Source organism: Rhinolophus hipposideros, assembly GCF_964194185.1.
Source record: "Rhinolophus hipposideros genome assembly, chromosome: 16".
In the NCBI taxonomy this organism is placed as follows: Eukaryota; Metazoa; Chordata; class Mammalia; order Chiroptera; family Rhinolophidae; genus Rhinolophus; species Rhinolophus hipposideros.
The window spans coordinates 18,419,674-18,445,415 of record NC_138062.1 but is presented as its reverse complement, the minus strand read 5'-3'; the positions used below and the strand labels follow the sequence as shown (position 1 = coordinate 18,445,415).

General features: G+C 35.1%; 2 protein-coding genes across 6 annotated transcripts in view; one reads left to right on the top strand and one right to left on the bottom strand.

Annotated features, from left to right (window-relative positions):
• ANAPC10 (anaphase promoting complex subunit 10) overlaps positions 1-25,742 on the top strand; it is a 273,020-nt gene that overhangs the window by 182,954 nt on the left and 64,324 nt on the right. For 2 of the 3 annotated variants that reach the window (XR_013995059.1, XR_013995060.1), the window contains exon 6: positions 297-373. The gene's annotated coding sequence lies outside the window, so the exon portion shown is untranslated. Of the gene's footprint in view, positions 1-296; positions 1,324-25,742 lie in introns of those variants that run through there. The other variant, XM_081075696.1, reaches the window with a different exon arrangement.
• HHIP (hedgehog interacting protein) overlaps positions 2,717-25,742 on the bottom strand; it is an 84,894-nt gene continuing 61,868 nt past the window's right edge. For 2 of the 3 annotated variants that reach the window (XM_081075690.1, XM_081075692.1), the window contains exons 9-13: positions 24,836-24,959; positions 23,763-23,893; positions 20,498-20,579; positions 8,197-8,345; positions 4,086-4,932 (exon numbers count right to left, since the gene is read on the bottom strand). In XM_081075690.1, coding sequence (XP_080931816.1) covers positions 4,739-4,932; positions 8,197-8,345; positions 20,498-20,579; positions 23,763-23,893; positions 24,836-24,959 — 680 coding nt within the window. In that variant the 3' untranslated portion in view covers positions 4,086-4,738. Of the gene's footprint in view, positions 3,979-4,085; positions 4,933-8,196; positions 8,346-20,497; positions 20,580-23,762; positions 23,894-24,835; positions 24,960-25,742 lie in introns of those variants that run through there. The other variant, XM_081075691.1, reaches the window with a different exon arrangement.

The following is a 25,742-nucleotide window of genomic DNA, read 5'->3' as shown; positions in this document are numbered from 1 at the left end:
ATCTTGGGTTCAGATTTAATGAAGAATCTAAGAAAAGTGCTAATCTGATAAGTGAATAAATCTCTTCATAGCAGCTAGGGAAACTACCACGGTACTGAAAAGAAAACAGTACTAGTACAACACTGATCATGTTCTCATGAATACATGTCTATCTCCGAAACATTGATTTTAAGGCAATTTCCCAAACTTAGGAGAAATTTAAGAGAAAGAAGGTTGAAGTTTGCTAAGATTAATGTTTGCCAGGTTCTCTGGTCGTGTTCTTAGTATTTTTAATATCAAAATGCTTCTATTCTTAGGTTTCCGACCTTCTTTGATATCACATGAAGTATTGGAGATAGGACTAATTTGTGTTGGTGTGATGAAGAGAAAGAAGGTAAGATAGCAAACATATATTTCTTTTGGATATTCTAAAGAGGAACTCTCTGAAAGTATTGCCAGCATTCACGATAACAGGCCCACTCAATTCCTGGGGCAGTATAGAAATATGTACATTTTCTGGGCATCGCACTTTGGTCTGACTTCTTTGCAAATTCACGTCTCATCTGGGTTGGGGAAAGAAGATTCTGAAGTCTCCATTGAGGAACTACTTCTTATTTTTCCCTCATAGATTTGGAATAACCTTTTTCAAAAGAAACTCCATAGAGATGGTTGTTGCTTGAATAGGAAATAGCTATTGACTTTCCCTATTGTTAGCTGGCTCTATACTGGGGATATTTTCGTGTCTTTCCTGTATCTATGATGGAACGAACACCAGCTGAACAGAAGCATCTGGGCTGGGGGTCATTTATGCTTTTGGTTACTTCTTTCAATGATTGTAATAGATTGGACTGGTATGTTCATATTTGTCTAAAGATATAGAGTCTGAGCAAATATGACACCAGGAAAGGGTATTTTTTCAGGAAAACAAAGAAAAGATCATAACCAGCAAAATCAATAGCAACCTGCCCCAGGCCATCTTCATCATGTGCGTACTGAGGACGTGTCTGTTTCGTTAAAAAACAGTAGAAAGAGAGGAGAAGGGAGCGTTTAAAAGGAAGAAGGATATATGGGGTGGGGGGCAGGAGAAGAAAGGGCAGGGAGAGAGATCATAGGTAACATTCTATAGAGATGTTTGGCAACTTTATTGAACAGACAACTACACTGTCTATTGTATACATTATCTTTCCTCTTAACAATTTGAACTTGGTTTCTCTTTTATGTTTCAAAGCTAAAAAAGACTAATAAAAATTTAATTAATGTATCCTTTAAAAGACACTAGGTGTAGCATCTAACCTCATGTCTAACACCTAGTAGGCTTTGTTGTATAGTAGATGATTCCGAGATAAAAACAATATTAAAAAGAAATATATTAAAAATTGTTAGTATGTTATTATGTAATTGTTCCCAAAGAAATAAATATAGAAGTGGTGCCTGCTCTGAAGTATGTAAATGAAAAAGATAATGGTTTTCTATTTAGGTTGTGTGTCGTATATGTTGTATGTGTAGGTTTCTTTGCTCTTTCTTGATGAGATAGTCCATTAATCTGAGAAAACGTCTGAGTATTCTTTATGATAAAATGAAAAATATATTTTATAATAGTCACATTGAAACAAAATTCCAAGAAGAAAAGGTATGGATTAAAGCACTTTTTATCACCACTCAAGTTTCTTAAATCTTCCCTTCTTTTCACTTTAATGATGTGCCAATTCAGTTTGCTTCTCATTACCTTATACAACTGGCAAGACAACAAGGTTCTATTAAGTAGGACAAGAGTTTGGCAGAAGCAGTGGTAGAAAGTTTTTCCCCCCAATTTTTTACAACTGCCATAACAGCATTTCACATTAAACTGACACCCAAATATTAATCTCTAGAATGAACAAAGCTTTAACAATATACATTTTTCTATTTCATGATTTTACCTTTATCTCACACATCTGCATTCATACCAAGGACATTTTTCTTCCACTTTTACTGTTTGCTTTATGAACTGAGTAGACATAGGTGTTGCCATTTGTGTGATGAAACATAACTTTTCCCTAGCTCATACTTTTCAACCAGTGCCTACCTGCCTGTCATCATGAATCCTTTAAGACAATTCTCCAGCCACATATTTTAAAAATCTACTTGAGAGAGAAGTTCAAAAGATTGTTTGAAATGACCACTGGAGTTTAAAATATGTAGCCATCAATCGGCCATTGCTATTTACATCTCTCTTAAAAACTGAAATGATTCCAGTGACTTTCCTTTCTTTGCGGGGGTGTAATATCCATGGATCTTGCTATCTTCTTTTTACAAGATTTTGGTCTTTTATTCTAATGACTCACAATAGGAAAAGCAGTGACACCTGGGGTACATATGTTTTTCTAAGTCATCTGAAGCTTTCACTTGGGAAAGGACTATATAAAAACTCTGGGTCTGGTCAATTTCATATAGATATTTTAAATAGGAGAACTAATGGCAATATAACACCTTTTATTTTGGAAGAGACAGAAAGATTAAGACTGTAAGAAGAAACGCTGAGTTTTTTAGATTTTGCCGAATATATAGCAGTATCCTTGTTGTTTTCAGTGGAACTATGAACAGGAGAATGTGTAATAAAACTGCACAATTTGACAGATTTAGACAGCTGGTTCTCTCACAAGAGGTTCACATTCTGTTAATGTCACCCACGCTGAATAAGGGATGATTAGATGGTAAGGTCCATTTACAAAAATGGTTGTCAGGACATTTTTTTTTTAAATTGTAAAACTTTCTGTGATGGAATTCAGTAAAAGGGCTACGAAGAGAAAGCAATGGAGACAAAAGACTGCTATTAACCTACAGATGCAGGGTTCAGTGCAAGATTTGTCACACTGTTGGGCCAATGAAGTGTTAGTGTGACTAGAAGGGACCACCCCTTTTCTGGGGTAAGAGGGCAATTTGGTCTCCATGCTCATTTAATCCTGAGACTTCTTTGAATGGACTGTCAATTGAATCTAAATTGTGCAAAATTATGCATGCACTTTTTAATGCAGGCTATTGTTCACTAAGCACTGAACCAAGATTTCTCAACCCATTTCCATTTGGCATGAGGTCACTTGAAACTTAAGTAATCATATATGGAAGACAAGAGCAGTGTACTTAACCAATCTTTCTACATTGTGGTTTCTATATAAATGCTCTCTGTGCTTTAATTGCAAATCTCCTGCTTTAAAACAATAGAGAAATACTAGTTACAAGATTTTATTCTTTTTAATTGAGGTTCGTATTCCTAAAAGTAAGGAGCAGGTTTGGAAAGTCACCCTGTGCTGCATAATCTATACAATTCTCCAATTTCGATTCTGGGGGAACAGATGTTTACAGAAGGACCACCTATCGTGGGTGTGCGTGTGTCATGGGTAGATGTTTTTTCAGTAGTGCAAGGAGGCCGTATAATTTTGTTATAATCCAAACATGGAGACCTGGCCTTGACAACCATTAAGAAAAATGTCTATACGACTTTTTGCAGTTTTAAGTTAGAACATAGCATTTCTTTCAAAACCTGAACAGAACATTTACAGAAATTTATTCATACATGAACCAAAGAGGATTTTCATTGAGTTCTGAAGGAACATATACACGGAAAGTCATATTTGGCAAGCAAATTATTATATTAAAAATTTGTACAAGTGACAGCTTACATAGCCAAGATTTGTTAAAAACGAGTGAGCTCTTCTCCAGTGAGGTTCGATTAAGTGTGCAATCTGCAACATTCTAATCACATATACTCTGACAGTCTTGCTATGGTGAAAAGCACTTTACAAATGTTTAATGCTGGAATTTTATAAGGATTGGCTGTTTTCTTGCTTTTTCATCCGTCGTTAATGATTACATGTTGGCACAAGGATACATTGCTAGATTAGATCCACAGCACATTAAAGCTGTTTGCTTTCTCACTCCCCTTCTTTCCAATTAAGTTGGTGAAAAATGTAACTTTAGTATTTTACAGGACAGGGTAAAGGTGTTTCATCTAGGTGATGTCTATATTATAAAAATAAAATAAAAAATATAAATATGTAACACAAACCCAGTGCCTATTGTTAAATAAAATATACAATAAAAGCAGACCTTTTAGGAAGATTGGTTTTAGAATATGCTGTTATGATTTAATTATAAAACACTTGAAAACAATCTTGATATTAAGCTAGAGTAACCAGATTTCTCTGCCAATAAAAAAGTAAGTGCATAACATTCTGTAATTGGATACATTGATAAAAATGAAGATTACAATTTTGTATCAAGTTGCCCATTTAGAAATTCATCAGGGAGTTCTGAAACATTCTCACATTATAGTCCTTTAATATAAAAATATTGCCTTTTTTTATTAGATCCATCAGATTGCACAGTAATGTTTCAAAACTCTATTAAAGTTGACTTTAGTTATTACAGACAGAAAATTCCTAGGAAGTCAAATAATCTCTTCTGGTGATATAAAAATTCCGTTATCAATTTACAATGGAATTTCTGTGTAAATTACTCCACACAAGGAAATATATAATTTTAAAACCCATCTGTTCTGTAACCATGCGTATAGGGGTTGTGAGTGTGTGTGTGTACATGCGTATGTGAACAAACGTGCCAACATACACACACAGAATCTGCACATTTCTGGAAATTATTTTTAAATTAATAAAAGAAAATGAAATCACAGGAGTGTGTAGCAGGATAACAGTCTTTCTTTTTAATGACAGGATAAAAAATAAATGCCCATTGGAAAGGAATAGTCAAACAGTCCCAGAAACTATACAATGTAACTTGTTAGATCCAGCAAATAAGATGTCATGTCAATGATCTGATCAAGGATACCTGCCCTGGTCGCTCTGCGGATGTTTCTGTCCACTTGTTCACATTGAGGACCAAGATATCCTTTTTTACAGAGGCATTTGTTCGGCCTAACACAGACGCCTCCATGACGACATGCTGGCTCACATTTTGCTGGGAGAAAAAAAAAAAAGCAATAAAATCACACTCTCACTGTGTATGTCAGAAACAGCACCAAATATGAGGCCAACAAATATGTGATGAGTAAGGGAAGGGAGGGAAAGGAGAAGGAACAGAAAATGATCCAAAAGATAAGAAAGATAAGAAGGGAAGAGCGCTTTCAGACCCACAGTCATTTGGGGGCCGGAACTCAGCAGAGAGTAGGAGACATTTCCAGACAAGTATAGCTCACGGGAAACAATTTCAATCCCTTGCAGAACTGACTTATTTAAAACGATTGTTTCAGTTCTTTCAAGTCTCGGCTCCACTAGGGCACTTCCAACAGATGACCTTTCAAGTAACTCTGTGTTCCCACTCCTCCGGGTTCGGACCTCAGTGTGGGAAGGGCTGGTCCATGAGAAAGGTCCTGTAGCTCGAGCATCTCCAATGCAGCATAAAGGGATGGTCAGTTTTTGATTTTGGTTAGCTGCAGTATCTACCACTTAGACTCCATAGTATCTCTGCTCTCTGCTCCTGGGTAGGGGGTAGCCTATGCTTCATCTCTGTTCACTTTGAAGCCCCTTCCTGGGTCAGTGCAGTCAGCCATCAAAGGAAGTTCTTAGTTGTCCTTTTCAGGGTTACTCTGCAGCACAGAACCTCTTCATAAAAGGATTTTTACGATGACAATATAGGTGGGAATGTAAAGATTTACAAAATGAGATGGAGAGAGAAAATTGGATATATAACTTAATTGTCCCTTACTGATAGAATAAATCTGGGGTGTGCAGCCCCAGAATCAAATTCTTTGAATACATTTCCTTATAATTTCAGGGAACAGGGTCATTTTAACCTTTGCAAATGCATCAATCAAAATCCAGGGGTCTGTGGCTGACACATGGAAAAGGAAGAACAAGATGAAAGTAGTTAGACATTTTTCTTTTAAATTTGTGGGAAATGAGCAAACTATGTGAATATAGGAATAAAGTTCTTGCTTGGGTCAAAAATATCATGAATGGATTACTTTTATAAAATGGTGTGGTTTATCTTACATATGCAAATTATTTAAATTGATTTAGTAGGAAGATTACTTTATTTCAATAAATGTTAACTCAAAGGATATCTATTTTCATTTATATCACATATTATTATTATTAATATTGACTATGGTGTATATAATGCTATCCTTATTCAAAGTAATTTGTTTACCCTCAGTTTAAACATACTATTATTAGAAGCACTCAATAAATTTTATTATCTGGTAGTTTGAGAAGTTAAGCAAAATACAAGGTAAGGAATAAAACACAATGGACACTATATAAAAGAAGTGGAGAGAATATATACCATGTTTTCCCGAAGATAAAACCTGGCTGGACCATCAGCTCTAATGCGTCTTTTGGAGCAAAAATTAATATAAGACCTAGTCTTATATTGTATTATATTATATTATATTATATTATATTATATTATATTATATTATATTATATTATAACAGGTATTATATTATATTATGTTATATTATATTATACCTGGTATTGTATTATATCATATTGTATTGTATTGAAATTATATTATATTATACCCAGTATTATATTATATTATACCTGGTCTTATGTTATATAAGGCTGGGTATTATATTATATTATGTTATATTATGTTATATTTTGTTATATTATATTATAGTATATTATATATTACATTACATTATATTAATTTATTATATCATATTATATTATATTATATTATATATTATATTATACCCAGTCTTAAATCAGGACTGGGTCTTATATTAATTTTTGTTCCAAAAGACGCATTAGAGCTGATGATCCGGCCAGGTCTTATTTTCGGGGAAACATGGTATTGTTAGGCCTCAAAGGAAGCAGAGGGAAGATATATCACCAGGAATTAGAATATTAGCATTTGCAATTGAACACTCAGTCTCATTTTTCTGCCATCTAAGGAAAAGGGAGTCAGATTGGGTCAACAAAATGTAAGCAGTTGTTTTAAATAATGTAATTACTTAATTTCTGTTGCGTTTTAATTATGATAGCTCTTCCCTAGATATGTAACCATAGAATAAATCAATCGTGGAATGTTATTAGTGCTGAAGCAATTTAAGCTTAAAATGTATACTGCATATGTGAATTTAAATGTTGGCTAGTTTTTGTCGTACAATATAGAAAGTAGACAAGTATAGTTGTAACTTTTTTGAAGCAAACGCGTTTTTAGGATAAAGGAAAAAGATGAATTAAGGATAATATTAATATTGGGAATTTTAATTTTCATCGGCAGGAGATACTTTAATATTTGAAATAGCGGAGATGAAAACTTTTTGTAGTAATGCGTATATGCTGGTTATTGAAAATGCATTTTTTTATCCTGATGGCAACTTTTTTTCCCCCAGTTTTATTGAGAAATAATTTGCCTACATCACTATAAGTTTAAAGTGTACAGCATAATGCTTTGATTTACATAGATTGTGATATGATTACCGCAGTAGGTTTAGTTTCCATCCATCATCTCAAAGATACAATGAAAAGAAAGGAAAAAAATTTCTCCTGAAAATGCATTTTCAACATATACATCTTAAACTCTCTGTATCTAAATTTACTTAATTTTCTTACTTCATACCAAGTAGGATTTAAACATCATTGATTGAGGAAATCTCTGGTTAAAGGACAGAGTAACCGTGACCTAAATCTCCTTTGCTCTCTCTGAGCATCTGCACACCTGCTTGAGGGTTCACAAGAGACTGGCAAAAAGAATTTAAAAATCTCATATATGCCTCTAGATAATTCAGTTTTCCCCTCTTGTTTAATAATGACCACTGAAAACCCCTGTTTTTAGTGCACTGTAGCCAGAAAAGCAGTAAAGTTAGGGAGGGTATTTATGGGGTGTCTGGAAAATGGTGGCACTTGGAGAGGGGCTTTGCAAACGCGAAGTCACTGGCTGGTGTGAAATCGCAAACCCAAGACCTGAGAGCCCATCGAGATGATCTCGGTGCTGTTTTTGTTTTTTACTTTTTAAAAGAGACTCAATTATTTAAAAGTCTTTTATGATTATAACTAAGTTATATACTCATATGTGCATTGCTTACATTAAGAAAACGGGAAAGATCCCATTTACAAATTAAGTTCAGGAGCAGACTGAGCATTAACATATTGTAAATGGCTAAATATCGAACACTAGGTAATTCTAGAAGAAATAACTGGTGCTAAGTTCTTGAGTTCCTAAGGACTGCTCCATGCCCAGTCTTTCCCAGGGAACAAAAGAAGTACTAACCGATTCTGCAGAAGTCCCCTTCCCATCCGGGGCTGCAGCAGCACGTTCCTGTGGGGGTACAGTAGCCATTCCGACAGAGCCGGGAGCACTCTGATGTGAGCGTCTGGGCAGGTTGTACTGCCGCTCTGCATTCCTCAGGCACCAGAGGTCTGCAGCAAAAGACAGACATTGAAGTGTATTTTTGTTGAATATCAATACTGGAATGAAATCTAGTGATTTTGTGGCTTACAAAGCATGTCTCTTGCTTTCTAAGCAGACCTTTCTTTTAAGTGACTCAGAAAGATTGACAACTTTGTGAGAATAGAAAGTAGACACTGGTAAAGACACAAACTAGCCAGTTTTGAACCAAAGAGAACATAGCAAACATTGTAAGAAACTTTATCATGATCAAAATCCATTGATTAAAAATGTAATTACATTGATATTTTACATTTGGTAGCTAAGAACCTCTAGCAATTACAAATTTTCAAATACAGATGGATAGATATTTTAAAACCTTTTTCCCCCAGATCTACAAAAAGTTTTAGGAATAGTGTCTGAGATAGGTTTCATGTGTTATTGCCATTTTTGGCAATTTCACAGGGCTGAAGACCTTCATCAAAATGAGCACTTACAGCCTAAAAACCTGGAGTATCCATTTGTTTCAATTTTACATTTCTTCTAAGTTTTTTTTAGACTGATTTTTCTAGAAAGGATATCACACTGTGTGTGTGTGTGTGTGTGTGTGTGTGTGTGTACTATTGACTCAAAATTTCAACTCTATGAAAGAATGATACAAATATAGATGAATATGTGTGTGTGTGTGTGTATATATATATATATATATATAAACTTTTTTGATTTTTTTTTCCTGCTATGAAGAAAAAGAATTCTATTGATAGCAAACAGAAACATCTTATCTGCCAAGTAAAAAGTCGTAGTCTTTCTTTTAATTGCTCTACAACTGCCGACACTTAGAGAGGGACAAAGATGCCTTCGGATTTTTATGGTTCTTACTGTTTTTGATATAAGAGGCTGTCTCTCAAGCTGGGTCAGGCTGACATCATGGTCACGACCGACTATTCACTACCTGATCTTTGGGAACAAATGTGCAGTGGTACTCTTCTTATCAGGCACGGTTACCTGTGCCACACTGTGGTGAGAAATTTCTTTTCAGCTAAGGAATGTAAGCAAACCCGTCATCACCAGTCCAATCACCATCTTTAGGTTGTCAAAGCAGTTGGACTCTATAAGTTCCATAACAAAGAAGGTGATAATTATAGGCCAAAACCACCACAAGTGGTAAATGATATAGCTTTCTGAGAGAAGCAAATAATTAATCCCTTTAGACTCGGGTTTTCCTGAGATGGGTTGTCCTGTTATGGCCCTGTGACACTGTCAGCAGCGATAGTAATTTGGGGCCTGACCTCAGGCTATTTCTACAATGACTCAAAGCCATATTAAAATATGTAGTGACTTCTTTAGCTCTTCTCTCCAATAAAAATCCTACTCTAAGTTGAAAGTACTGTGTTTCACAACTAAACATGACAATTCAGAAAACTCCCTTAACGCTATTCAACCTCTTACTCAAACCTAGAAATGGTCAATTTATGTGAAAGGTCCTAAAGCATTCCATGAACTGAGCATATTTTCACTCAGAAAACATCAATGAATATTTTCCATATGTAAACGAAGGGAGTCTTTGTAGGAGTAATGGCAGGGTGGGATAAGTGGAGAAAATGTTAAATGGTTATGCCAACCAAAGTGAGGGCATTATTTTTTTCCTTCTACTACTTCTTGTTGAATAGCCCTAGTCTGCTCTCTCCCTTCCTCATACAAAAGTCTGGCTTTCTATGTGAGACATGGTGGCATTTTTGACCCTCAGAAGAGCCATGTTTCAGTAGCCGTGAAGTTCTGAGTCACAGGCCATCGTCATTTACTAAGCTGCGTTCAGTAAACAGGTGTTGTTCAAATTTTACTGGTAACTGAAATTCCATTTATCCAATTCTACTTGTTAGTCACTCGTTTGCCCTCTTTCTGACTCATTCAAGAAAAGAGACCCAGAAGTAGAGTGTGTCAAAAATGTATTACATGTTATGCATGATGCAAAGTACGCAGGCACATAGCTCATACACCACTTGGCTATGTGGTGTATGCCTCAGCAGAGGAATCTAAAGAGGAGGAGGCGCCATTTACATCACAAATGTAGGTGCCTCCTGTCAAACAGCAACAACCAGAAGATGCCTGTTTGAGGCCGAGCGAGGCTGACAGGTGCACTGGGGAAGGGAATGAGGACATGATATAAGGATCCCGAACTGAAGTACAGTTCTTCAGGTGGGGTCTGATCCTTGCTTCTCTGCTGGCCTTCCAATTAGATGCTTTGCTATGTTTCACCAAACCTTCAAATATGTGGAAACTCAGACTATAGAAGGAATTCTACGGGTTTTTGTTGTTGTTTTTTTTTTTTTTTTTTTTTTTTTTTTTTTTTTTTTTTTTTTTTTTTTTTTTACCTAAGATTTAGTAAATGCTCACCAGTGGATGGAATCATTTCATATTTGGGCTTGTTGACCTTAGCTTATATAAGATTGTGTGGCTGTCATATATAAACATTATGATTCCCTTAAGTTTTTATTTAAATACCTGGGAAAATATTCTTTTTCTTCTTTCATGAAGTTGACAACTAACATTTCCCACTTAGCATGTCCAATAAATCCTCTTCCTGTCTTTTAAATTGTTATTCTATTGGCGATCCTTTAGCATGAAAATTATATGAAACATAGCCTGTCTCTTATAGGACTTCACTTCTCTTAAGGAATGGGTTATCCTATGTCCTTTTCCCTTTCTAATTGAAATGAATGCCTTCAGAGGGGAAAAGCTGCGTATTCAAGCCTCTTCAAGCCCAGTCATTTACTCGAGCAAGTACTGTGCTCTTCATGGGAATAAGACATAAACAAAACAAGGTTCTGAGACACATGGAGACACCATGGGGAAGACAGACATACAAACACAAAAGAATAATTCTGTAAAATTGGTGCAAATGAAGTAACACAGGAATACAGACAAGGGAGCACTTAGTTTAGGATTGAAGGATGTTATAGAAAGATGACATTTAAGCCATCAAAGTATTTTATCTCTTTCAACTACTTATATTCATAGGAGCTAGGAATATCCTATATAGGCATTCAGTAAATGTTTGTTAAATTGAATTGAATGCATACAGTAGAAACTTTCTCAAATACTTTTCCTGGAATATAAACTCTATGAACACAAATATTTCCCTTTCTTCTCCTGTGTCTCTCCAGGACCTAGAAGAGTGGAATAGCACATGGGAGAGGCTTATTAAAAACCTATTGAATAAATGAATGAATGAAATTATTAAGAATATGGAATTTTAAAAGGATGTTTGTTTCTTTTCTATGCTATTGACTGAAGATATTAGGAGTATATGGACTATTTAAGGGAGGGATAGCATTAAAATCTAACCGCTACACTTTTATATCATAAGCATAAAACTAAATACATACACTTGCTGTATTTGTATTGCATAAACTAACTCAAGTTTTACAAAATTCTTCTGTTAAATTCATTTTAATTCATTCTAAAGGAAGCATTTTTATACTACAATCACAGTAAATAAATAACATGCTAAGAAATAAGTATGACATAATGAGATATGATTGTTTTCTCCTTCATGTAGGAATTAAGTCGGTGTATTAAAATTAATTTTTCTGGTATTATATTTGGTGAAGTGTGACAAAGATTTTTGATGAGCCCAACTACCCCCCTCCGCTCACACTTTGTTCTAGTGACATTTCTTCCTTCCATTGAAAATAATAGGATTCCTTTACATGGAATGGGGAGAAAAGGAAATAAAACCAGTAAACTTGAACTTTGTTATTATTGTCACCTTACAATAAACCATCGTATGTATACATAATTACTACATATACACACCTAGATGGGAACTAAACAAAAATCTAGGTTTTGTTTTTTGTTGTTCTTTTTTTCTTTTTTTTCAGTCTGGATAATTTTCTTTAGTCTAAGTATTCACTAAATTTTTCTTGCTCATGTTGACATTTCTCTTTTCAGTGTCAGTTTACCCATGAAGAGTAGAATTTTGGATTTCGATGGATTGACAGCATGTTTTGTGACTATACATAGCTCTTTCGTAATAGCTAGGAAAACAATAATACACAAATTCAATTTGGCTGTAAAGAATCTTATACATTCATAACAATCATATTCCAGGTAGGAGAACAGAGAAAATGGAATCTATTTTTGTGTAATGTTGTAGAATTTGTCTCAATATTACCAGTATTTCAATGAGACCATGCAATATTGGTATCACTGGGACTTCATGGCAGAATGGACAGCAATCACATTTCCTACCAGTATTTTTAAAGTACAATTTAAAGTATACCAAAAAATTGAATGTTTTATGAGCTACCTCTTTCATTTCATTCATAAGGAATGCTTTCTTTAACATTATATTATATGGAGTCTGCAGAAATGTTTTTTTATATATGTCCCAAGTAACCCTGGTACTGGGAAAGATAAATTCAAGAATAACTCAGAATTTATGTACATTATGTATTGTATTAATTTTTTAAATTTGTTTTGTACATTTCAAGAGTTTGAATTTAGGCTGGGTAAAGCCAATGTTTTGTCTTATTTCCAGACCGTGTCTTGAACTACTACATTTCTCCGTTCTGAATGTGCTAAAAAATATAGCTAGCTGGCTTTGGCTGTTTTCTCTGTGACTGATGTTCTCTTCATTTTGAGGTCTTTAATTTAAATGCTGAGCATATGCTCACTCAGAAGTAGAGTTGATTGGCTTTAATACCTGGGCAGGTTGTGACTGAGGGGACGCTAAACTCTAAAGGGGTCAGAAGTGTGGCAAAGTGAGCCATGGGATTGGCTGCCTAGTACTAAAAAAGATTATCAGAATTTTTACTAAATTTTGTTCTATGGTTAAAGGTACAACCATAATAAATGCAAATAATGAAGCCACTTAAACTTTTCAGTAATTTCATAGTCAACTTTATCCTCATGAGACAGGGTCAGTCTTTTTATTCGTGAATTTAAGGATTAGAACGTATGCAAAGAGATTAAATGGCTTTCACACAGCTAGTTACAGATAGTCTGCAACTCTTATTTAGCCGAGCGTTCTTTCCACTCTACTGGTCCCCGTACTTTAGGGAAAAGGGAGCAAGGCACCCATATTTCAAGCCCTGTTAATCTCACAATCCAAACACCACTACCACAATACACAGGTTTCTAAAACGGTGTGTGGGTCTCCTTCATTCAATTTTATCAGGTTAACTCAATGTATGGTATTTCCATGGGAAAACTAGGAAATGAAAAGTTATGTATTTCCTGAAAGGGAAAACCTAGGAGAAATAATTAATGAAACTAGATGATAACATCATCTGCTTTTAGAAAAAACAGACAAGGTCCAATTTTATTAAATTGCCATATGTGTTTTGTCTTCTTATGTTTGCAATGTCCTAAATTCAAAAACTGATCTACTATAATTATTAGTGGTGAATATATAAAAATAGGCCTTTAATTTATTGTACATGTTCTTGAAAAATCTTGTACTCTACGAAATCATATACTTATAGGACTTATGGGAAAAATAGGGTTGGGGCAGACCCCTGAAGATCTTGCAACTTTGTGTATACAACAACAACAAAACTTGGTGCCTTGAAAGAGAATTTGGGCAATCCAATAGGCAGCTAGGCAGTAGCTGGAGGCTGCCTCAGGGAATATTAGAAACACACAAAAACAAAATGGCGATGGAAATGAAGCTTTGAACTCTGGAGGAAGTGCAACCAGCAGGGAGCCATGCCAGGCTGGAGGAATGCCTCCTGGGGGTGGGAAACCTAGCACAGGAACTTATTTTTCATTTTAACACTCAGCTGAGAAAGCTCCTTCTAGGGCTTGTTCATTTTCTTATAATTGTTGCTATACTTGCTTGAAAATCTACATAATTTCCATGGTATGCAGTCACAATTCTCTTTTATGTGTGAGCTCATCAGTGTTAAAGAAAAAACATCATAATGCAGCAGAACAGACTAGACCAAATCACTGTGTCGTACCCACCTCAGTTCACATAGCCTGCTGGACCATTCATTAATACAGCAACTTACAATGTATGATGTTCTGGCACAACTTTTTTGTTCCAAAGTGTTCTATCAGGTAATATTATTTACGTTTTTTTATAATGTGTGCAATCTTCCAATTTAGGTAAAAATAAGCTCCTTAGAGGATGTGACTAAGTTCTCATTTATATTCTCCGTCCATAGTACTTAATACAGTATCTTGAACATAAGAGACATGTAAAAGATACTTGTAGACTGATTTAATCCAGAGTATAATTGTACTTACTCGGATATGATAAATAAAAACACTGAAAAATAGGGTACAAGAAAAAGCCATTGCATCCCAGTATAAATAAATACATTCTGTTCAGAAATTCATGTCCAAAATCAAGTTTTAACTTATAAACCATAATTATTAAAAATGTTAGACACTAAATAAATGTCTGTAATTGGGAAAATGGGCATTTTAAATATTAGTTTGATTACAACATAATTTAACAGACTTAAAGTATTTTTTTCTTTTAGAAATCATCTAAAAAATCTTTTTCCCACTTATCTGTGTAAATCTACTCGTGTTTTAATTTTACGTTATATGCAAGGAGGAGTTTTAAATATCACTAAATGCTTTAAATGAGAATTGAAAATTTGAAACAAGCCCTGTCCTTTAGAAGAGCACAGAAATGTCGGCTTAAATTCTTTGACGAATAGTGGGATAGCAAATCCCCAAATTTTGATGTTACACTTTTTGATTTATTTGTCAGAGTTGACCAAAACAGGTCATTTAAGGAGGAACAGATTTAACTTGACTAAAATGAATTAGTAAAAAAAAAAAAAGAAAATGATGCTAAAATGCAGTTTTTTCATTAGAAAGTACACTTTCCTCTGGAAAACATCTTTTTACAAATATATGTGGCTGTTTAGAGTAATTAAATCTGTCTTGCTCTCAAGTACATGCAATATCTGATGATATATTGCCTTGCAATAAAAATATAAGATTTTCAGAAGGTTTAATACTATCAGACTTCCACCATTGTCCCAAGGGGAGAGGATACATGGGGATTAAAAACAAATGCTTTTAAGAATTTCCTACTCTTAACAAATGAGTCTTATTTTGAAGAATATAGTCTTCACTATTCGTATTCTCCATTTTATGTCTTTTTAACAAATGCCGTTTATTAGTGGCAGTTCAATCAAGGGCTTATAGCAATTTGTACAATTGTTCTAGGAACTGATATTCCAGCATTCAAAATTGATCATTTAAAAGAGACTATAATTAGTACAAAGCAGAAAATTCCTTTGAATGCTGTAGTCATATGTCACATGTCCAGCAAATAGATATACATACATATAAGAAAACACAAGCATTTTAAAATAACATAGTCATTTAAATAAAAATATTTTTATAAATTATTATGTAACATTTATTATTTACTTTGAAACAGATGATGGCTCCACGTAGCATTGTAGCATTGTATGGATTGAGTATGTTTAAGTGTGTGTCCATATATAAATATATGCAAATCTTGGTAAAGTAAGAATAACATTCCAGTTATGCTTAGGTCATTGGCATATATTATGTATGCATGCTCATCCATTCATTAGAAGTTTTGACTTTGATCTCACCCCATTATTTGTAATATATCTTTAAAATTTCAGGTGCTGTCTGGCAGCTTAGAAAGGATTAGTTAGTTAAAAAGGTATGGTGCACCACAACATAAAACAGAGTACGTTAAGAATAAAATATAAACTGGCACATAAGTATATGTCCATTTTTAGTTATTGGATATGTAGAAAAATCATATTGGCAAAACTGTGGAGCATGCTTCCTTGTCTTTTAGACTTTAAATCCACCATGCTGAATGGATTTTTATAGGGCATATACTTGTTCATGACCTCTAGTGTTAAGAAATTCTGTCATGTTTGAAAACTAGTCCCTGGTGGAGCCTGTGTCCCTGTTAATAGCTGAAAGGTCAATGGAGCTGCTAAACAGTTTGTATTACTGTCAGGGTGGCCGTGGAAACACCGCCTACAGCAACAGGACTTGGCAGCTGGGTCAACAGGCACTGTGGGGATTTATCAACCTAGGGGGGCCACTTGCATAAAACTTTGACTGATGAATTGGGACTAGACTGGCTCATTGGGCTAAAGCCCCTCTATTATGCATGACTTGCTTTTGGATGGCAGAACTGCCAGCCTGGTTCCCTGAGACATATGCAAAGGATAAACAGAACCGATTTCCTCTTACGAAGTGATCTTTTCTTTTTTTTCTGAGAAAAAGCACTCTTCAGCATACAGTATAATAAAGAGTAGGATGAAGATATTAAAAATAAATAAATAAACAAAGGGTAGTAAGTGGGGCCTGGAGGGGAGGAGCTGGGAGGAGGCAGGAGGGGCAGTTCTTGATATTGGTCACACAGGGCTTTGGGGTACATGGGGTACAACATTGATGTAAAATGACCTCTCAAGCCTGGAATTTGCATTGTTAATTTATAGGCCTCTTGAGGGAATGTTGTATATGACTTGGTTGGGTAACAGATAAGCAGTATGTTAAAATACAGTAAGACTGGGTACATAGTGATTAAATCAACATGATTAAGAATGATGTGGTTTTATAAATTCCTGGAGAAATAACGTGGAAACATTTCAAAATTAAAAAAAAAAAGGTCATTTGATTTAAGTTTATCTTAAACATTTTTATCTGAAACAAAAATGAAACAAATTTGTGTTCTATAACAGTAACGTCTGGAAAGTGAGTAACTCTATTAGAATTCTTTAGTTTCCATTCCCAGGAACATTTGTTTGATTCTGCAAAGATTTTTTAATAAAGAGCGAGATTCCAAGGCATGTCTTGGACATCTGAAAACTAGGTATGAAGAGCTCTTTACAGCTCCACAGACACCTTTACCCCAGTTTTGGAACTGAGAAACCTTAAAAGTTGAGAGATCATGCGAAAATAATTCTTGAATACATGGACTGAACACTAACAATACTAAAGAACGTATTATGTTGTAAATGTATGATTTAATGATCTCCACAGCGCTCTGCAGAAAGGGGGCAGGGCATCAGCACTTTATGGATGGACCAAGGGGCACGCAGTGCTGAAATAACTTAGTGAAGGTCCCACACCACGAGGGAGCATTCAGAGACAAGACCCATGGACTCCCTGCTACCAGGATAGACTCGCCCCTAGTCTTGACTAGAATAGACGGCCCTAAAACGATTGCCCAACTGTTGTGCTCAGTACATTGGAATCTGTTTTCTGGAACGGCTGGCTGAAGGACTTCCCCAGAAGAGGGCATGGAGAACCCAGTTCTAGAGACTTTGGGGGACCCACTGAGTTGGCCCAGGAAGCTGGGTGATTAGTATCGATGGGATCTTAACTCCACTTTGCCCTGACATGTGACCGACTACCCCACCTCTGAACACGTTCCTGAGCTGTGTTCCGTGGTCTAGTATGGAGGTGAAATTCATCACTTTCCTGCTTTTTCCTTAAAGAACTCCCAAGTTAGTTAAGCCTTAGGGAAACCTGGCTGTATTCTTATTTCATGGTTTTTCATTATAAGTAATGGCATTTGATTTTTATAACAGGTATCTTGCCATCCTTTTCTGAGGAGGAAGCCCACTGTAAATGATTTTAGACTTATGTAAATGATCATGTAACATATAGCCTTAGACCAAATTATCCTACAGACTGAGCTGGTAATGTTGGAACCTTGCCTGCTTTTGTCAAAATGAGATAAGAATATTCCATATAGTTTCTAAACTCCCTCATCTTTCTTAAATGTGAGTGTGTGTGTGTTCAGGGAAAAGTAGAAAAAAACATAAATCCTATGGTGAGTAAGAAGGTAACTTCTATGACGTCTAATGTAGAATATAAAAATTTTATAATTTGTTGTTATTATCCTCCAGGGCCAGGAGTCAAATGACGTTTGAAAGTTATTCTGAAAACATTATTCTAACAAATCTGGGGCTCCTCCCCAAGAATACAATTCACCTAAGATTTTAATTTGAGTTAGATTTTTGATATAACAAGAAATGTCTATATATTGTTTTTTCAGTTGACATGGCTCTTTCTTCAATTTCTCCCTCCAAAGTTTTAAAAACACAGTTTTGCTTTGAAGCAGACATCGTGAACACTGTGAGGCTAGTAATTAGCTTGTTTCCAAAATAATCCCGCTCACATACGCTAACGTGTCTACTTATATAGAAATTCAGCTCATCTAGGGAGAAATACTATAATAATAAACATTGGCATCTAAATCAAAACAGCATGAGACTCCCAACAAATGTTTATGAAAACACATGTTTTCTTAAAGTCCGTTTAATTTTGAAATGTATGCCTATGCCTACATACAAGGACAATGTCTTTGGGACTCTGTTACTCCCCCCACCTTCTGAAAACCAAACACAGATCTTAACCCTGGCCCCACACATGACACAACTCACCAGAAACAGGCACCGTAATGAGAAGTCAGGCCTTTCAGGTATGTCACTCTGAGACCACCCTACTGGAAGAGGCCCTAGGATCACAGAGCCAAGGTCCCTTATGGCAACCCTGGTAATTAGACACTAATAATGGGTTGAAGGTGTAAAATTCACCTCAATGCACCACCAGCAGACTAAACAATCCAGATGAAGAGAGATTGTTGTGAGGGGGAGGGAGAAATAATTATAATATTACCAGGAAGCTTGCAAAAGCATATCAACATTGACAAACATAATGCAATAACAATGCCTATTTCGAAACTAATGGCATTAGATCTGAGTGGAATCCCTAGACTCCATTATGAATCATTAGAATGCTGCTATTTTATGAATTAACATTCGTTTGATTTTTGTCCTTAATGTTGCCAACTTCCACAATCACTGAAGTATCTGATTTTTTTTTCACTCATTACTTTGATTTACACAAAGAGAACATTCATTTCACTCTCAAGGAGTACAAGAGCCCCAGTAGTGGATAGATGGGTACTTCTCTTACTGTGAAAGAAAATGTGTACTGTTCCATAGAGAAGGAATGCTATCATTGTATGATAGATGAGTACATGGGATACTGTGGAGCGGCCATTTAGAACTGACTATTCTTTTTGTTCTGTAGTACCAATGTTATTTTCCTCAGAAAATATAGTGTTTTTTGGTATGGTAAAAGGACAAGAAGCTCTACTTCGTTAGTGACTTTTTCAGAAAAACATACACAGTTTACAATTTGCAAATAATATTTTAAAAATGGAGTTAAATTATTGTTTATAGTAAACTTTTCAGGTGACTAGAATTTGTACTTCTAAAAAGAGTTGAAATTCAGAATTTAAATTTGCAGATGGATTTATGAAGATAAGTGAGTGTAGAAAGAATTTAAGATTTATAGCAAGGTATAGCTAGAGTCTGACAACTACTGGTGTTCAACAATAGCATCTGTGAGATTACTTAGATTCTGTAGCAGTTGGTTCTAAACTTATTACTAATCACTATTTGACAATATATAATTTTAGCAGCCTCTGACAGTCCAATTTTTATCCATGAAACTAACAATTGACTAACTACGAGTCAAGATAATTTGAATCTTGTGTGTGTGTTGAAGTTGTGATGGGTGAGTGGAGAAGAGCAGGGGAGGGAGAAATATACTCTTTAAAGGATTAAAACATTCAAATCTTTTTTTTTTCTGAAGTAAATAACAAAACACTTTTTCAGTTTTCATTTGTTTAGACACAGAAGCCTACCTGTGAGCTGTGAGCTTCCATAGTTTTGAAATAAGGCTCAGATGTTGACCTGCCAAAATAATATCCTACTTGCCTAACAAAAATCATATCAAGCAGCTGTAATGCCTGCCAGTATGTTTCTAGTTTTCTCAAAAGAAAAGGAGCATATATTGTTTCCAACTTTAGAGCCAAAGCTACTGCCTCACACATCCGGCTCCTACTCTGACATTTAACTGAGGACTCTCATCCCACAAATATAATGCTGCTCTCTGATGACAGCAAGAATGACATGAATGTGTGATCAAAATAAGGCTTATTATTAAAGTTCAGCCTAGTCCAGTCTCGCCTTCATGGATAGGTGACGTGGGTCCTCTCAGGACAGCACTTAGCATATGGACGGGGCAGAGGCATTCCTCTTTCTTGATTGCTAATTGCAATTTCTCTATCACAACTTTGAATGCACTAAAATAGCATGGAGAAGAATATTTCTTGATTTAAAGGAATGTAAAAAAAAAATCTCACCTTTTGGGATCCACAATTTTGTAGAGTTTTCCGTTGTGAGTGTGGGTCATACTTTTACTACTTGATAGAATGTAAACTTCGCCTATGAAGAGAGAAATACAGCAAGTGAATTCCCAGTACCACAAGGCCTTACTTCCTATTGCCTAGCAGAGAGTTTATATATACAGTCTATGTATTTGTATGTGTGCATATGTGTGTATACATATGTGTATGTATATGTATTAATATATGTGTGTGTATAAAGGTCATGCCTAAATAAAGGTCATGACACGTCTGCCTTCACAGTGTATCCAGATGTCGCTCACTGCTTCCCACATCCCACCACTAAGCCAATGCAAGCAGATACTAATCTCTCACCTGGATTATGGCCACAGCCTCCTAATTGATATCCCTACTTCAATCCGTGTCATTTTGTGTTTCCTCTCAACATACCAGCCACATTGATTCTTTTAAAGCTAGTTAAGTCATAGACGTTGGATCACACTCTTTTATTTCAATACCTTCTACTAACTTCTAATCCCAGAGCAAAGGGAAGTCCTAACTGTGACCTGTGCTGACCCTCCTTAGTGCTCTGACCTCACTCGCCATGTTTTGCCCTGTTGTCTCTCTTTCTAGCCTCACTGGCCTCTTGGCTTTGAAGACATAAGGCAGGTTCCTGTTCCAGGCTTCTGCCTCTCCCAGGCTCTCCTGTCAGGCTAGGCTCTTCGCTCCGTTCCTATCTCAGCTCTTGTCCCAGGTTCTTTGTCAGGCTTCTGCCTTTCAGTAGACCCCCACGAGGTTTACATTTTCCCTTACTTCAAGTCTGTGCTTAAATAATGTCATCTTTCTTGACTGTACTATTTAAAATTATACTTATTCCAACCCCTAGCAACTTCTATCTCTTTTCACAGCTAGATTTTTTTCCTAAGCACTTATTACCAATTAACATACAGTATATTTTTTAAAATTTATTTTTATTGTCTTCCTTTAGAATATAAATTTCACGACAACAGCTTAGATCTTTGTCTCTTTATTTGCTGCTGTACCCCCAATACCGAGAACAGACCTTTGCACAGAATAGATGTTCAGTAAATATTTGTAAAATGAGTGTTGAATGTCAAGGTTTACCCTGATTTATTCTGTCCAAGATTGAAAGGTTTGATTACTGTGTTGTTACTGTTAATTGATAATTTGATAATTTGAAGTCAGATGGAATTGGGGCACTCCTTTATAATTTTTAGCTTTTTAAAACAAGATATGTTAATATAAATATTTGGAAAGAGAGAGGGAAAGAGAGAAACCCTGATGCTCAATTCCAACTCTGCCTCTCTAATTCTTAGTGCTAGGCTGTGTTCATCATGATGAAATATAACAGATGGAGGCCCCTTTTAGGAGAGAAACACTCGTTTTTTTACCACTACTTCCATATAATTCAATGTTTAGGGTGGATCACATGAATAGGGAATTAGAAGCGGTGCTTATGATTACATGTTTATTAGACTTTAAAATGTATATTTGGTTCTCATTCATGAACTAATCCTTGCTTTAGTCTATATTTCTCTATTCCACTCTATTATTATGTACTAAGTGAACCCTACTACTTTCTTCTGCAAAGGATGTTGTAGGGTTTACACTAAAAACACAGACAAAATAAAAACAGAGAAAAAATAAAAATGAAGTTAAAAAGCAAAAGAATGTAAATTAAACAAAATCAATGTTTCATCAAGAACTTTATGTAGTTTATCTCATTTGATACTTTCAACAAGCCTATCCTGATTTTATAGTTTTAAAAAAAAAACATAGAAAAAGCAGATCCTCGACATTTTTTTGTTTCAAAAATGCAAAAACGTATTTATTTTCTTATGTGACTCTTAATTAAATCAAGCTTCACATTAAAGCATAATTCAGTACAACTATATTTATTTTTAATTATGGAGTATACATGATGTTGTAGCTTTTGGACAGTCAGGATTGTATGTGCTTCATTTGTTGGTTCTGCTCCCAACACAGTATTAAGGGTAGGTAGACATTTGGATATTTCAACCAATGGTGGTGACGCTAATAGGATGATGGATGGTGAGTCATTTGTAGTATGGTCTGGGGAAATCTACATGATTCAGTCACAATGTCTACATATTCATTTCTAATTCTGCCACAAACAATTTAATCCCAATTTGTGTTTTAAAAATCAGAGTTTGCCAATGAAATTTAAATTACACTAGAGAGAATTTAAATGAGAAAGGGTATCTTTCTGGTTCCTGTGAGTGGGGTAGGAGAATATCAAGGGAAAATTAACTGAAAAATGTTTTTGATGCTGAAACAAGAAAAGGACAGACTGGATTTCTCTTCTTTGAATCATATTCCTGTGGCTCTGAAGTATGCATTATGTGTTTCAGGAATTTAATCTCAGTTCCTTGTTAACCTCAGTAAATGGCATGGAACTATTTCTGATAATTCTCCATTTGATATAGGAAAACCAAATCTGCACTTTTATATGAAATATTCTGATTTAGATGGGAAACACAACTCTTCTTTCTTAACAGGAGGAAATGCATCGCTGAGGCCGAAGAAGCATAGTTACTGTTTGCATGTTGTTCATTATGATGCCCTAAAATTTATCTCTGAAACTTAAAATTAGTAGCATTTCTACCCTTTGATCACATTCCAATTTCAACATCTTTTTGCTTTTTAAGCTGCATACATTTCGATAACATACCAGCAAATAAATTGTACGTTATCCAGTAGATCATCAATGAGAAGATAATTTCCATTTTGTTGGAAGGCAGATCTGAAAACTCAGATTATCTTGCACAAATTTTATGCCCTGACGTACAAAAAAAATTTTAAAAATGAGGAAATAGAGGATAATGTGAATGTGAAATTTAGACTGCTACAGATTTTTAATTTATTCCAAGAGACATGGATAAGTGGAAAGGTTTTTAGTAGAAAATATGAACCAATGACTCAGATGCATCAAAAATATCAGTGGACATTTAAAATTTTCCCCTCTCTTCAGGTCTCAAAAATTCTCTTTTTTTCCTGCCTCCCGTTTTTCTGCTTTGATTACTTTCATATTTCTGGAGTGGAAATATCATGTAAAGACCCCCAGAGAAATGTTATTGGAAGAGAATACATAAGTGGACCACCTCAAATCTCTATAGTAGGTCATCTTTGCTGTAGATTATGTTTCCAACAAACAGAGGATGAGATAGTTATATTTATTCAGAGCAGAACTTTTGTGCAAGGGAGTGAGATTGGAACTTAATAGAAACAGTTTGTACAGTACCTAATTCGTCTTCTCCGAATCCCAATATGTGACCTGAAAAGTAACCTCTACAGGAACCACTGTTGCCAAGACAGAGTGGTTTTTCTTGCCATTGCTTGGTCCCAGGACTTTGCTGGAGAGTTAAGAAATTCCTACAACACAAACAAACCATAAACCTACGATAAAAACACACTTTTGCTTCAAAAAGACAATCAGGTGTTTAAAATAAAACTCAATAAATAATCGTTGTGCCATAGACCTGGCTTCTAAAGGGAAAGATATTATAGCCCATAATGTGTGTGAATACTGTGAAATTCCCATGTGGGGAGAAAGTACTTAATGATAAGATTTTGTTTGTTGCGGGGCACTAAAAGTACCTGAGTATGAGAAAAGCCCTCCCCTTCATCCAGAGAATGATACTTCCTCTCCAGGACTAGACTCCATGCTGTGCTAGTAATCAGAGAGAGGGACAGGGGAAGATCATGGGGTCAGTACACTTTGCTAGTTCCTTGTAGCAACCAAGCATATCAGCTCTGCCATAGGCCTGAATGCCAGCAACTTGGAAAATAAGATTCTTAATTTGGGTTTCATCACAGAGTTTCTTATAATTATCCACAATGTGATCTCTAAACTTTAGGCTAAAATTTAATTTTGTAGTATTCCTACCATAGAGACAAATTAACTTGCCAAATGTCCTGAAAGTCTGGCAAAAGCAAAAATTCTCAGCCTTCCAAGATAATTTAAAAAATATTTATTAACTCATATAAAACAGTAGTTTTCAAATCACTCATTATTATGGTAAATTTAAGTTAAGGATGAAGGGAAGAGCCTAAATAATATGAAAAAGCCTTCTGAAGATTGTTCTGCACTTAAAAAAATCATTTTATGAACTTAATCAAGTCTTTTTAAAAAGCATCTCTTAGGAAGTTCTTTAATTAAACCACCATACATAGTGGAACTAAAAGTAAATATTTATGTGTGTCCTAGACCTGACCCCCAAAGGGAAACAATCATTTGAATATTTTATGGCAGTTTGCCCACTAATCAATGGATATGTCATTTGGTATGTTAAATTGTGGTATCAGGAAACCTACCCATTACGGTCTCCAAACACGTAACTTCCATACAGTCTTTCAGACTGGCAGCCTCGGTAAACAAATCCGCCAACCAAAGGACCATTACTGAATGGTTTGAATTCTAAAAGTGATGGCTCACTTTCTGGAAAGAAATAAACAGCATTAGATGAAATGAAACATATTTTCATAAAGTAAAAGTAATGTAGGCCAAGCAACAATTATTACAGTAATTTATCTCTGAAGTGTGTTCCATGATTCAAGAGATGGATCCTTGCTAGAGATATTTAGTGAAAATAATTACTCCTTTTGCTTCAATTGTATACATGTAAAGGGCTTCCATGTACAGCTTAATGAAATGGGAATGCTCTGAAATGCTAATTTTCAATGAAATTAGAATCTGAATATTTTGCAAATCATGGTTATTTACTTTAGAACCAAAATACTTTTAAAAGATACTTAATTTTTTAATATTGATGTATTTTTGTACAAATGCTTCTCCATATATTTAGTAAATTGAGCCAGACCTCTGTCAACTTATGGAAAATGTTTAAAAGTTCACACTTTAGTGAAAATAAAACTATAGTACATAAAAGGTCTTTAAAGCCACATTTGCACATTTAAAACATTGTCACTTAGTCAAGTAATATCTTCATTTACAATATTTTAAAAATTTTGTTTACAGAGCTGTATGGTTAAAGTCTATTGCAGTCATTGCTTTTAAATCACTTGTGTATAGACATGTATCTCAGTTTTTCCATGAACGTCATTATACACTAGCATACACTATGCCAATTGAGATGGAAATGATCTAAAGCTAGTTGCAAATTAACCTGAAAATTACTTATCACTTATTAAGTACATTATATGCTTAATGTCAAATACGTCTCTATCAACAGGCAGTATTTTAGGCAAAAGCTTTTGTGGA